Genomic DNA, 15,529 nt, shown 5'->3' with positions numbered 1-15,529 from the left:
AAAACTATGTGTGTTTACTTAAAATAGTGTGTAAAGAAAAAAATATATAAAAGTCAACCCAAGAAAATTGGATGTGGAACAGTGAATTTTGGCTCAACAAAATTAATTAAACCACAAAAATTCCTAAAAACACAATAGAATAACACAACATTTTCATAATACCTTTATAATTTTGTTATATTTTATTTTAACTTGTAAAGAATTGACAGCTCAACAGTTTTGAAAATATTATGACAACATCAAGATGTCTTAACATTTTTCACACAAAAAAATGTTATATCCATGATATTTTCACAACAAATCATAAGTAGTAGGTTACTATAAGTTGTTATTGGTAGACAAAAAAGTAGTTTCGTTAGTAAGTTTAAATTAGAACCAATAACAATTTACCATATTTAATTTGTTATGAAAGTATTGTGAACACATAAAAATTTGTAAATGTTGTATACATTTGCAAAATTTATACAATTTTTTTAATGTATATAATATTTTCTACTTTTTGTGTGTATACAATGTAAGCTAACATTACAAGTAAAAAGTAAACATATAAAGATCGTTTCAAAGAAAAAAACAAGTTCAAACCAAGTTGGTGAATTTAAAGGAAAAAAAAATGAGGAAAAAGGCAAGTCACTAAACTAAAAATATTGTTCATAATACTATTCATGAGCCTATTCACTCTTTATATATATTATATATAAAAGAAGACAAATCAATGACTGGAAAAAAAAAAAAAAATTAAATAAAAAAAGCAAATGAACAGTACATATTGAACAAACCAAAAGTACTATAGTTTTTATACATTCTCCCAACAAATGTCATAATATTTTCACAAAATATTTATTTTTAGTTTTTGTTAGTCACAGTTTCATATTTTATTATTTTATTTTGACTTATAAGAAATTGACACTTTAATAATTGTGAAAATATTGTGAAATTTATTGTATCAGTATAACAATATATATGCGAGTTCTTATAAATATATATTTTTTAAAAATACAAATGGAAGACTTGAAAAAAAAAATGATGTAGCTACTGTAGCCACAGTGCCACTTGAAGTAGCCACAGTGCCACTTGAACCAACCAAAGTGGCACTGTAACAACTGTTCAAAACTTGGGAAAAAAATGGTTAAGTACACCAAAAGGGGCACGGTAGAGGCATTGCCTCTTTTTATATATTTAGTAGATAGAAAAAAGAGCACAAATCGGTGACTAAAAAAAAAAGTACATATTGAAAAAAATCAAAAGTATTGTAATTTTTACACATTTACCTAATAAGTGTCACAACATTTTTACAAAATTTTTATTTTTAATTGTGATTTGTCACGATTTTATATTTTATATTTATTTTAATATATAAGAAATTAACACATCAATAATTATAAAAATATTGTAAAATTTATTATATCAGTATAACAATATATAAAAAAAAATGCAAATGGAAGACTAAGAAAAAAAAAAAAAAAAGAAAGAAAGTCGCTCAGTAAACCAAAATGAAAAAAGAAAAGAAAAGAAAGGAAGTGGCACAATAAACCAAAATGACACTGTAGAGGCATGGCCCCTTTTTGTATAGTTAGCAGATACTTCACTTTCCGTTGTTTAATATGCACCACAAGACCTTAAAAAAATCCCCACTCTATAATAATATAATATACTTCCTCTCTCCTGTTTCATTCTTCTTCTTCAATTATTTGTTTCCTTCTTCCCAGTTCACACCATTCTTCTTTTTCATTCCTTCAGTTTACAAGCCTACGCAACAGCACTTTTAGAGAGTAGAAACAGGTGAGTCTATAGTCTTCATTTTGTAAAAGTTCTTTCACTTTCTCTCCCTCAGTCCGCTCTCTCTTTTCCATCACTGAAAGAAAGAAGGAAAAAGAAAAAAAAAAGAAAAACCAAGCTTCATGCCGACCGAAACGGTGAGGATGATGGATGAATTGGAGGTGAGAGTTTGATGAGGAGGATGATGGGCGAGAGATTGAGAGAGAGGTGAGAGTTTTGTTTTTGAGAAAGAGAGAATGAGTGAAACGGCGGATGTCTCGTGTATGTCTTGTGTTGTTATTTGCGTCTTGTAATGTATTCTTGTACTGTTTATCAAACTCTGTTATGTTTATCCAATAAAATCCCTTGTTATGCGAAGAAGAAAAAAAAAAAACAAACGGCAGAGGAAAAAAAGAAATAGAAAAAAAAGGTAGAAAGAAATATTATTTTAATGAAATGTGTGAATGAAAAATATTATTTGCTTTTAGCATTGACCTACAGTTCACCATCATTTATGACTGTGTCCTATAGCTGCGTAGGAAAAATTTTTACATATGTCACCATTAATGTTACACATTTTTTTATATGGTAGTGCTACAAATAATAATTTAACTTTTTAGCGTTAAATGTTATCCTATTCACTTATGTTTAGTTTCACTAACCAAACGTGTTTGCTTTTTTAAGAACTCAATCATTCATTCCTACGGTACTCTGAATCTCTGATTCCCACCCATAATGGTAATGTTTGGTGAATGGTTCTCAAGGATCCGCGGCAAAGTCGAGAAATGGTATCACGATTATATCTTCTTCTCAAAGGCTGTGCCATTCATCTTTGGTAATAATTTCCGAAAATACAGTAAAAGTTTCATTAATGTTGGAGTTGACAGAGAATAGATTTGTATATTCTTTTCTCTCTTTTTTTATTTTATTTTGTAAAAATAAAATATAAAAAATATTGTTTTCTTCAATGAACTTCAGGATTGATTGTGAGCCATAGCATGATCAACTTGGCAGTGGTGGAGTTGTATATTGTTTACCTTCAGGACATGGACTACCATTCCATCCAGGAGGACTATTTGCCAACAGCTGCAACAATCGTAAATCTTCAGGATGGCATATCAACCGTATCAGCAGTTATTGTTGCGTATATTGCAGATTCCAATTTAAAATGTTTCAACACGATTGTCATCTGCGCTTTGGCCTACACTATGGTAATTCCACGTTCTTTTCTTGTGTAATAAATAGCCTTTGGCTGATAAAACTATCAAAAAAAAAATTGGAATTTTCGAACGTAGGTTACATAAAATGAAAGGAACAAAAAATACATAATGGTTTTGAGAAATACCTAACCCAACCTAGATATTGATTAAGACCCCAAATTTTAATTTACATCTTAATCACTTTCAAGGCAACCTTTTATTTATTTATTTATAAAATGAAAAACAATTCAAACCAAATTCAAGTGATTAGTCAATTATAGCGTGCTTGAACATCAAAATAACTAATAAGCATGGATAAACATAAAGAGCATATATAAAGAGCAGGGACAGAACTAGGTGGGGCCTATATATATCTATATATGTGTGTGTGTGTGTTTTTTACCATTTTATATTTGGTCGGGCCTCCGCTTTCTAAAATTTTAGGTCCCCTCCCCCTACAATTTTACATTGATTTTATTATAATAGTATTTGCATTAGATGTAAAATAGCATAAAGCCCCAAATTTGTCTAATCAATCCCCAAATGCACCCACATCAGTCTTTGAATCATTGTGCAAAAATACATATGTGCTATAGTAACTGAGCTAATTTACACAATTATTATAGCACAAATGTATTTTTGCAAATTTACACAATTACAATAACACAAATGTATTTTTGTACAATGATATATAGATTAATGTGGGTGTATTTTGGATTGATTGAGAAAATTTACACAATTATTGCTGCTATGCAAATGAATGTTTTAGAAATTATTTAGATTGAGGACAGTGATTTTTGATTGAGGAAGATAGAGATGATTTGAGATAATAATAAAAAATTGATAAGGAAGTAGTATTATGATGAAATGTAGTGTAAAATAAATAATAGTGAGTATATAAAATTAAAAAAAAAAAAAAGGTTATTATGCTAAAATAAGTAGAAATTTTTGCATGAGTTGATACAAATGCTCTAATGTATTAAGAAACAATGTAGTTTTGTGTTTTTATCTTTATTAGTAGATGATTGCATTATAATGTATTATGAAACAAAAATTTTGTGTATTTTTCTTTGTTGATTGTTTGTTAATACTAAATAGATACTTATTTGAAATTTTATGATTTTTTTTTTTTTTACTTTACTCTGGCTCCCCTTAACTCGAAATCCTAGGCCTGTCCCTGATAAAGAGCAACCCACATAAAATTAAAAACACAATATCACAAGATAACACTAAATGTGTTATCGAAGAGAAAACGCGAGAACCAAGCGGAAAAACCTCTTTGTGGCACCAACACTTAAACGATCCACTAGAATAGATTGTTGCAATACAAATTACATGACACAACCCTCCAAGCAATTCTGTAATACTCTAAGCTTTTGCTAGCAATTCCTCTACTCATTTCTCTACTCTAGCAATTGGATATGCAATTGAGCTCCAATTGCATCTTCAAGCCTCTATGGCTGATTTTGTGGTGGTTCCAATGATTCCTCACAACACTCTGGTAATACTCTGGTGATGATGGGTGTGAGGAATTTAATCTCCTCTCAAGAATTTGGCTATGGTGAGAGGGAGAAAGTAGAGAAAAATGGTTAGTGTTTGGCTCTCACAATTTATTGGTTTCTCTCTACTTTCAAATGAGAATTAGAGTTTAATTTGTGGGAAATGAGGTTTATAAAGGATGGGTAAAGGCTAGAACAACTCGAACCCAAGTCTTGGTACTTTTTATAAGTATTCAAGCCATTGAGATACTACAAGAGCCGGTAAAGGCTAGAACAACGAGAGAGTGAATTCTTTGCTATTTTGACCATTTCGGTTGACCAAGGGTTAGGTGAAAGTCAAACAATGTTTTTCCCAACAGATTTTCAAATGCTTGACACGTGCCAGTTTTCATGGGACCAATAAAATTATTTGTTCATTATCAAGTATGATTAGACTCAATTTATGAAGATTCATCTAAGCCATTGAAATTTGATTTAATGATAACTTTCAATTCAGAGGTCCGATTAAGGCCTGTGACCAGTTGTTTTGATCGTTAAGACATTAGCATCATTTTGATAAGGGACAATTGACGATCAATGGGATAGAATTAATATGATATCTCTAGGTATGAAATTACCCTTTTACCCTTTATATGAGATTAAATTTAGGTTGCAAAATGAGGTGTCTATAATAATACATAATTTTAGATGTGAAATAGAAACATATAAATCAGTTTAAGCATGTGTAGAAGACAATCTAAGCTTGTTGTAAATAAAGTATGAAAATTATGATCAAGTATTTCCACACACATCCTGTTGTGTCCCAAAGCTTTGTGTTTGGATTACACTCACCTACTAAGTAGTACCGTGGATTTGCTAAGAAGATTGCCTCTGCCTCCAAGAGTTTAGTTTAATAAAGGACTCATTCAGTTGTTTGTAACTGGGAGATTAGGTTGCTGCTATCTTTTGTTATTATCATTTGTTATTAGATTGTTATCTTTATCTAGGATAAGTGTTATAATTATTATCTAGTTTAGCCAAAGTTGTGGCTAAGGTAGAATAGTTGTCATTGTTATTAGTTATGGTTATTTGGTATGTATTTAAGTTGAATCATGATGAATAAGAGGCAACAGAGAATTAAACCAAAATTTCAAATAAGAGGCAACAGAGAATTAAACCAAAATTTCCTTTCCTTTTCCCCATTCTTGGAGATTAGTCATCTCGAATAGACTACCATTCCATTAAACCAACTGGGACACATCACATCCTTAGAACATTGAACTCGATCTACTCACAAATCATAACTAGCTAATCATAACTAGCTTGACAATGCACTATGCCATTAGTACAAAAGTACTAGGCCAAACACAAGTAATATGTGATCAACCATACTTAGGTTAAATTTTTAGATTTTTATTTTTATTTTTATTGTTGTGTTTTTAGATTTTTAAAAACTCACACAAAAACAAATGAAAAGCATTAATCATATAACAACAAACAAGATAAATAACTCCGAAATAAAAAGGATGTATATTGCATGTGAATAAAAAATCTAATATGCAAAATATGTCCTACAAAAATCAGATTAATTAGATCAAGGATGGAGTAGAAACCTCTCAAGTTAGAGCGTCTTTCTTCACCCAAATAGCTTTAATCTTCAACTTAGGGGTGAAGAAACATTAGGAGTGGGGAATTGTCTACACAAAGACAAAGATTTGGTACCAAACTTACCAAGGTTCAAAGAACTTAAGATTGACTAAATTTTCTTCACAAGTTGACCTTGGTATGCAATAGAAGGAATATCAACAATTCTAGAAACTCCACGTTTAGCATGTTTCCTTGCGCTTCCTCTAGGAATTAATCTAGCAACATGATTTTGTTTTTGTCTCAACAAAAGAACAATGTGGTCTAATATGACTAATAACACCACAATGGTGTTAAGTGGGAACAAAATTTGATCCAACCATTTTCCTAAGATGAGACCTAAACACGGGCTTCGACTTATGAGCTTCCACCATAAGCCTTTTGCCATTATCAAATCTAGCTAAATTAGCATTTATCTCCACTTTAGGATTCCTCTTATGAGGAGAAATGTATACCAATTTGCCTTCAGAGTTAGAGGACACACTTGGCACAAAATTAGGCTCAACATCAAGTTTGGCGTAAGAACCTTTTTCCGTTTTAGCATTTGATTAAGCTATGCCTTCTTTCAAATGCTTGACATGTACCTTAAGAGAGTCATTTTCACACTTAAGTTCATCAACCGACTTGTTAGTTACATCAAGTTTAGCATCCAAATCCATCTAAATACATTCAATTACTTTTAATATTTCCAAGCAATTTAAAAAAAAAAAAAAAAATTCAACCAACTCGTTGGATTCATCAAGTATTATAATTAAAGTTTTAACAAACAAAATTGCTCAATGTCTCTTGGAATTTCTTAGAATTTTTCATGAAGAGCTTGTTACCAACAATTTTTAAAATTATCCATAGAATCATGTAAAACATCATTACAAGCATGAGAATAATCACACATAGATTCAATAGCATCACAACACATGCAAAGAAGCACACAAAGCTTTATCCATGGCAAATTGAGGGTCATCGATCACACTTAGGAAATAAATCCACAAATCGTGTACCATGATTTGATACCTATTGAGATTACCAAACTTTAATTATGGTAATTATTTAGACCACAACTTGTAATTACAAGTAATTCCAACTTTAAGCTAATCTACCCATTTTTAGCCCAATTGTTTACATGATTAGCCAATTAACAATACAACAATAGCAAGCATGGGTAATCAATAGAAGTAGCTCAATAGCAGCTAAATAAAGAGCACAATACTACATGATATCACCAAATGTGTTATTAAAGAGAAAAACTAAAAAATTGGTTAAAAAAAAAAAAAAAAACCCTCTCCGCGACATTGACTCTAAAATAAAAGATACACACAAAACCCTCCAAGCCTAGTGCTATTCTAATACTTGTGCCCTCTAAGCTCTAGTCAGCAACCGACTACTCTAAGTCCTTTCTTCATCTTGTTGTAGAATCTACAATTGAGCTCCAATTTCATATTCCAAATCTTCTTGGATGAATATGGGTGTGCTCCAATGATTTCTAGCAATCCAATCAACTTTCAACACTTGGGAATAGTGTAGATTGTGACGGAAATGATCTCTTCTCATAGATTTGACTATGTTGAGAGGAAAAGAGAGGAGCGAATGGGTAAGCGTCTGGCTCTCCCAAATGGGTAGGTTTTCTCTCAACGTTAGATGGGAATTCTAGGGTTTATTTTGTGGGAAATGATGTATATATATGATGGGCAAAGGTTGAAACAACAGGTGGAATGGTCCCAGTGGAATTTCAAATCAACAAACATGTGTCCATCTCGTGGGTGCAACACATAATTTCACTGAAGCGAAATTCTCTTCTCAACAACAACACTTTAAGTTCAAACCTTCTACCCGGTTACAAAAAAGAAAACACCAATAATATACAATGTGTTGAATTGAATCACATGCAAATTGGCATGGCATTAAGCCAACACAAAAACAAGACTTAATAATAATACCACAAGTTGGTCCTCAAGTAAATATTCTTGGCTCTCTCTTGCTTAGACAATGAATTCAAGATCCATGATAGGACCATACTATGACACCTTGTCCAAGTATTGAACAAAGGCGCTAGATCAATAGGTGATTGTGACATTGAACCATCTAAAATTAAATCCAATATTTTTCTTGTGTATTAATGCTATTTGCATTGACCTAAACCATGTAGAATGGATTCGAGGGATCATATTTCTTGATTATAACTGATGATCAGTAAGAAGTAGATGAAGGAAAAGTAAATGCCATTGAAAATTTGAAACGAAACTGATCAATAGTGATTTGACACCATATGAAATGAGAGAGAGAATTGATGAGAATTTGTTAATGTTTCTGATTGATTAAACTAGATTACAATGCATCTGTTATATTAGCCAAAATCAGAGAAACTAAACTAATCTTAACTGCTAAATAACATTGTTCATTAGTTGTTGCATAGTAGCATCAAACTTAACAGATTCCATTCACCGCCTTGGCTAATACACGTGAGACATGTATTAGTGAGGCACAAGCAGAACACATGATGATCAGTAAGAAGTAGATGAAGAAAAAGTAAATGCCATTGAAAATTTGAAACGAAACTGATTTGTATGTTTTTAGACCCCTGTAAACTAGATTATTTAACCTAATTAATTAACCAAGTAAATACTTAGGTTTATTATTCAGATCTAGGTTAAAAAAAAACAATCATATCATGTAAAGCAACGGAAAAGTAATAAAATAATATGATAACCCAGGAAAACCAAACTGATAAAAAACTTGGGGAGGATTTAACCTAACTATCCTTAAGGTAAAAAACAAATCCACTATAGAGAATCGAAGTTTACAATAAGACTTAGACCACTAACATCCTATTGCTACCACATGTAGAACTTACTGACACAACTACGTGCAAGCTTAGAATCCACAGACTTCTTTTCTATTAGGCCTTTGCAACACAAGCACCCACACTTGTGATAAAAACCGCAAATTCTCATGGTTATGACTCCAAGACCACCCTTGAAGGTTTAGATCATCAGCACCTTTGATGAATAGAGAAGGCAGCAACTTCTACAACACCGGATCTTGAGATTCTTCAAGGAATAACACCGATTGAAGACTAGAGAGCTTTTAGGTACAAAATCCTAGATCTACAAAAGAGGCACAAGATGCACTCTAATCTCTTTAAAAAAACTCTGAAAACCCTCTCTAAGGTTAGCTTATAATGTCCTTTAAATATTGGGGGGGAAAAAAAAGGCTTGCGATTTAGGCTTCAAACGGTCAAGTTCTGGGCTTTTTATGTTTGCTGATTTTTTGCTGATATGCGACTTTCGATCGATTGAGTACCAATCGAATGACTTTCGATCAATCGAGTACCAATCGAACGAAGCAAATTGTAACTCATTTTTTTTCATCTCGAACTTGTTTTTTGTCTTGGCCTTCAATGTAGACTATTCTAAACCAATGAAACTTAGTTTTTGTCATGGTTTGCCAATATTACAAACTCAAAACATAACATGATTAATAGTGATCTAATACAATATGAAATGAGAGAGAATTGATGAGAATTTGTTAATTTTTCTCATTGATTAAACTAGATTACAATGCATCTATTATATAAGCTAAAATCAGAGAAACTAAACTAATCTTAACTGCTAAATAACATTGTTTGTTAGCTGTTGCATAGTAGCAACAAACTTAACAGACTCCATTCACCACCTTGGCCTATACACGTGAGGCACGTATTAGTGAGGCATAAGCAGAACACGTGATGGGACAAAATAAAACTACAACTTGCAGCCTTACAACACAAATATACGTAACAACATGACTTGCTGTAGTGACTAAGCAACATGTCATTTAATTAAAAAAATTAAAATCCTTCAATTTAACTATTGCAAAAGCTATGCGGCCTATGTTTTTCCTTCAACCATGTTCTTTCAAATTCTGACAACTTCTTGATAAAGAAACTCCCAAACTAGTGTTGATGGAGCTGTAGGTCTCGATTAATGGTGGTGACTCTGTATGGAGGTTGCAATTTGGGTCATTGTCTGGTATGAGTGATTTCTATGAGTTAGCATGGGTTACCATTGGTCACAATTGGTTTATGTGTTTTCCGGGAATATGGAAGTGCTCATAGTTGTTTGTGTCCTAAATTTAGATCTGATTGCTGGGAATATGGAAGTGCTCCTAACCGATTGAACCAGTATGGTAAAAACCATAATAATTGCTAAAAAATTGGTCAAAACCAGTCAAGAACCGGGAAAATCTAGGAACTAGACCCTTTCCTAATTCTTTGACCGTTCCAGTTTTTAAAACCATGGTCTTGACCTACTTGTCGTGGGTCATCGTGGGTTAATGGACTCAAATTCTTCAAAACCCAATTATGGTTTCTTATATATTTCTTTCTAATTATGTTAGTAGACATTACATATTTGTAGTTTCTAGGGGATATGGTTTGGAGAACATGTAACTATAATGCATAGTACTACCAGCAAAATGGCACACCATTATAGCCAAACAAGGATAATGGTCGCTATAAGGACTTTCAATTTTTGTGTTACAAGCTCTTGCAGCACCCTTGGACAATGCTGCAAACACAAAAGTTCACAACATTTTTCCATAACAGTTAAGTTGACAAATTTTTATTAGTTTTTACTAGGATCCACATTTGACATCACTTTCTTACCTACTACTAATAAGCTGCCACATTAGTTAGGTGTGAAATTTTTTATGTCTATAGACTTTCTCAATAGAATGGTAACGCATATTTGAGTTATACCTTTAAAATAAGGATGAGAGGGCATATGTAAGAGTATTTGCATCAGTTTGTTTAAATTTTTATGTTTATTTAAGCATAAAAACTTACTTTTTCTATTTTAAACAACCATTTTTACAAAACACCTACATTAGATTAATTATTCTACCTTTAATTTTATTTAAATACTCATATTCATTCTTTTTAATGCTATTTGTAATCTTAAATCTCTCTTTCCCTCTCTTTCTCTCTCTCGTTTAACATCAGAAGTTTAATTATCTTCTCTCTCCTCTCAACCCTAAGCTCACTTTCTTCACTGGATTTGGGTTTGATTTTGATTTTGGGTTATAATGTTACAAACTCATTGGTAGAACTCACCATTGAAAACAGGCTTGCAAAGGGAGAGTGCCCAAGAGCTTATAAACACGTGGTTAAAGATCATAACATACCACCATGCTCTGCAGCCGACGTCCACGACAGCTTACTCTAGCGACACTGACCCAATGGTAGCCTTTTCTCTTTTGGCGGCTCCACTCACCTATTAATTATTTTAATCTAGTCTCTAGGTCGCCCCTTTGGGGATCCAACCACAAACCCGCAACTCATTTGATCCCCTACTCAATGAACTACATCCGATTACTTGACGTGGTGGTTGGTTCTAATACCAAATGTTACAAATCCATGTGTAGAACTCACACTTGAAAACTAGCTTGCAAAGGAATGGTGCCCAAAAGCTTATAAACACATGGTTAAGGGTCATAACATACCACCACGCTCCACAGCCAACGTCTATGATGGCTCACTCTAGTGACACTGACCCGATGGTAGCCCTTTCTCTTTTGGCGACTCCATTCGCCTATAAGTTATTTTAATCTAGCCTCTAGGTCGCCCATTTGAGATCCAACCACAAAGCTGCAACTCATTTGATCACATACTCAATGAGCTACATCCGATTACTCGACGTGGTGGTTGGCTTTGATACCAAATGTTACAAACTCATGGGTACAACTCATCCTTGAAAATCGGTTTGCAAAAGGAGGGTGCCAAAGAGCTTATAAACACATGGTTAAGGATCATAACATTTAGGTTAATTAGGTTTGATTTTCGGTTGTATTTTAGGTTGATTTTCTGTTGTTGTAACAAGTTTTGGTGGTGGTGGTTGGATGGTGCTAGGTGGATGAGATTTGTGTTTGGATATAGATGGTGTTGGGTTGCAGCAGGATCTATGAGAGCAAACAAGCGGGAGAGAGAGAATCTAATGAGAGTAGAGAGGTGAGAAAAATATTAAAATATTGGAATAGAAAGCTAAAGTAACCTTGTATATTTACAAGGTTACTAGTTGTAGCAACTGAGTAATTTTGCACAACTTTAGCTTAATTGATGTGAAAGAATTTTGGAGTTAAATATATAAAATTGGGCACTTTTTCTATTTATATATTCACTGATGTGAATGCTCTAAGGCTCCTTTCTCCTATAAGGGTGAACCTCACAAACAAAGTATCTATCTCATATGAGAGACATATTATGTTAGGACATATGTGAATCATGTTAGGAACATATGTCAATATAAAATTGGATAATCTTTTCACAAAATGCACTTTACTTGTAATTTGGTAGATTTAGGATGTATTTAATACTTCAAGGAACAATGTTTCAAGTTCAAATGTTAAAACAATGCAAATCTGTCCAAGAAACAAGTGAAGAAGTACTGGATTTTAAAGCTTGATAGCTAGCTCAACCGATAGAATCTATCGAGATTTAAAATGCAGTTTTAGCCTGATGCTCGACAGTTGCTCGATAGAGATTTATGAAAATCAAATTTTCAGTTCTGATTTCACTCTAATCCGTGTCTTGTTTAGGTTTTCTTTTCTCACAACCCTAAACATATATAAGGATTATTTTAAGGGCCCTCAAATGTTGCGCAAGTGTGAAGCAAAGTTTTCTTCATGCAAATTGTGGCCGAAGCTGAAATTTGCCCTAGTTCATCTTTCTCTTGAAGAAGCTGCTACATTTGTACGCTGTTGGGTTTTGTGACCAAGGAGCTTTGTGATCTTTATCGTGTTGATGAACTGAAGAACTTTGCAGCCAACTTCTTTCTCAAGTTGATGAGTAAGCCGCGTACTGGTATCCGCGCATCGATCGGTTAGTCACATACTAGGAGTTGTGCATTGAAAATGAGAGATTGTCACTACAGAACAAGTCCAATTGGGCATTGGGATAAGAGCTCAACTGTAAGTTAGTATAAACTACTAGGATTTCTTTACTTGTAACCGCTTGTTATGATAATAGTGACTTTTTGGGAGTGGTGACTTTAAAATCACTCGGTAGGGTTTTGTCTTGGAGGTTTTCTTCATTCGTAAACAAATTACCGTGTCAACTTTATTTTTCGCTACATATTTACTTAGTTGGTGATTTGTTTGTGCTACAATGCATTTTGCATGAAAATTGAATTAATTAATTAACTTGACTAAATTAATTGATTAATTTATCACAAGGAGTCAATACATTTTTTGCCTATCATATTACATGTTCGATACATCTTAGGAGAGAGAGAGAGAGAGAGAGGAAAATGTGGTGACTAAGGTTGTTCTATCAGACCTTAAATGTGGAGCACCTTGATGATAGACATTTTTTTAATGTTTTGAAAAATATTAACGATAATATAAGAAGTTTCAAAAAAATCTACATATCAACTTGTCTTTCTTGTTGCAGGGATTGATGCTGTTATGGTGTAATTCTCAAAGTGGACCTACTTATGTTGCAGGGTTGGCTCTAGCACTAGGTAAATATGGCCTAGATTCAATCCTAAAAGAATTTCTTTCTGAACAGTTGATTGGGAGAGAAAAAGAAAATTCCAACGAAATTGAAGCCCAAATAGAGGGTCGTACAAATGTCTGGTGGTGTATTGCCTCGATTTCTGGATCTGCCATTGCTGCCTTTTGGCTTTCAAACGTAACATGGGAAAGAACCTTCTTAGCTTCCAGTGTGATGATGGGAACATCTCTTTTATTGTTCTTATGCGGATTCAAATTTTACTGTCCCGAAAGACACAATAGGAACTCCCATGTTATTTTCAAAGTCTTCAAGGCAGCTATATCCAAACGTTATCTCGCCTACCCTGGTACACCAACTCAGTTATCTTGGAAAACTGTACCAAATCTAAAGTTGTACGAAGAGAAAAATAGTCAAATATTGCCAACAAATTTTTGGTTCAGGTTGGTCTCTTTCTCTCGGCGTTGCACACACTTCGTACGTATGTGTTTTCAAAACACATTTTACAATTTTAACTAAAATTATGTTTTTTAAACTGATGTGGTGTTCCATAGAATCCATACATATGATGTGGGGAATTCATGGGGTAATTATGCTGACGCAGGTGGTTAGACAAAGCTGCTGTGACTGTAAAAAGAACTTCAAGCAGTCCGCAGGAAGATGAGAATCTTTGCTCAGTTGAACAAGTGACCCAAGTAAAGTGTTTTTTGAAATTGATACCTTTGTGGACAACCTTTTTAGCCTATAGTTTGGTCCAGGCTACCGGAAATACTTTCTTTATTGAACAAAGTAGCAACTTGAAAAATTCGTTTACTGAAAAAAATGTCAGGGTTCCTCTAGTTGCTTTCTTCGTACTCAATTCCTTTCTACGCTTCATAATCCCGCGTCTGTTTTGGTCAGAGAAAGCAAGAAATCCCAATGTCACACTGGTGAGAATTGGTGTTGGGATGATTTGTTCTATATTGTGTTGCATTGCAGCTTGGCAGGTGGAGGTCCACAGATTGAAAGAAATTAAGAGACTTAAGTACCCATCTGACACTATCTCCATGAGTATCCTCTGGTTACTTCCACAATTTATTTTGTTGGGACTAACGGAGGGACTTGTCGAAGAAGGGCTCGGGGAATTTTTCATTAAGCACGTCACTAAATCGATGTGGAATTCTGGGCAATTGTTGACTGGATGTATATTAAGTTTCGGAAATTTCTTCAGCATACCTTGTGTCCATCTAGTAAGAAGTTGGTTCAAGGGCACCATAAACGACAGTCATCTGGATAGGTATTTTCTGACTTTAGCAATACTCAGCTCTGTGTTCCTTTGCTTTTATGTGTACGCTTCAATATCTTACTCCAAGTTTGCCGACATAAGAGATTTATCAAAGGAAGCAGAATTAGCCCCTAATGTTTCAATGGAAGGAGGAGAGATGAAAGATGAAATGTCGCCGGCTTCTTCCTCTGCTCAAAACACACCTTTAAATGAGGATGATTATTCTGTCCAACCTTCTCCTCTCCTTTCCTCTCATCCCCATCCATCTCACTCTATTTTAAACATACCCCAAGGAGATGGTGTTGAAGACAATACCAAACCCCTGCCGACTAGGAACCCCTCTTTCTTATGGACAAAGGTGTCCACAGTCATGGCCTCCACTCGCCACCTCTACTCCCGCTTAGCAAATGTTGAAATGGTTGGTATGCAATCTTCCCCGGATGTACACTATGCTGAATCTATGGAGAGACTCCCTTTGCAGTCCCACGCATCCACTGAAGCTGAGGAGGTATTCTATGATGATGAGCCTAGGAACTAAGTTCCACGGTTTAAAAATTAAGCAACAACATTTTTAAAATGTTTGTACCTTGTAATTGAATTTAATAAATAGGTTGGAAATCTTATCTATCAGTACTCCATTTTTTTTGGTTATTTCCATCTTATATTACTTATTAGCATTTTTTTTTTTTTTTGAGAATTGGCTTTATTT

At 33.7% G+C, this 15,529-nt stretch overlaps 1 protein-coding gene across 1 annotated transcript; it reads left to right on the top strand.

The window, feature by feature from the left end:
• The first annotated feature begins 1,416 nt into the window (after positions 1-1,416).
• LOC112027022 (protein NRT1/ PTR FAMILY 5.5) lies at positions 1,417-15,456 on the top strand. Its single transcript, XM_024059686.2, has 5 exons — positions 1,417-1,779; positions 2,440-2,590; positions 2,734-2,966; positions 13,497-13,999; positions 14,161-15,456. Exons 2-5 carry the CDS (start codon positions 2,491-2,493, stop codon positions 15,356-15,358), a joined length of 2,034 nt encoding a protein of 677 aa, XP_023915454.1. The 5' UTR covers positions 1,417-1,779; positions 2,440-2,490; the 3' UTR covers positions 15,359-15,456.
• Positions 15,457-15,529: the final 73 nt, after the last annotated feature.

This window comes from Quercus suber, unplaced genomic scaffold (genome assembly GCF_002906115.3).
Source record: "Quercus suber isolate HL8 unplaced genomic scaffold, Cork oak 2.0 scaffold_110, whole genome shotgun sequence".
In the NCBI taxonomy this organism is placed as follows: Eukaryota; Viridiplantae; Streptophyta; class Magnoliopsida; order Fagales; family Fagaceae; genus Quercus; species Quercus suber.
The sequence above is the reverse complement of the archived record's forward strand: the minus strand, read 5'-3'. Positions and strand labels throughout refer to the sequence as shown.

Bases quoted from the DNA above. Each gene is read 5' to 3' on its own strand.
- LOC112027022 (XM_024059686.2), top strand. From the start codon at position 2,491: ATGGTAATGTTTGGTGAATGGTTCTCAAGGATCCGCGGCAAAGTCGAG. The intron at 2,591-2,733 runs GTAATAATTTCC...AATGAACTTCAG, and splicing joins GGCTGTGCCATTCATCTTTG to GATTGATTGTGAGCCATAGC. The intron at 14,000-14,160 runs GTTGGTCTCTTT...ATGCTGACGCAG, and splicing joins CCAACAAATTTTTGGTTCAG to GTGGTTAGACAAAGCTGCTG.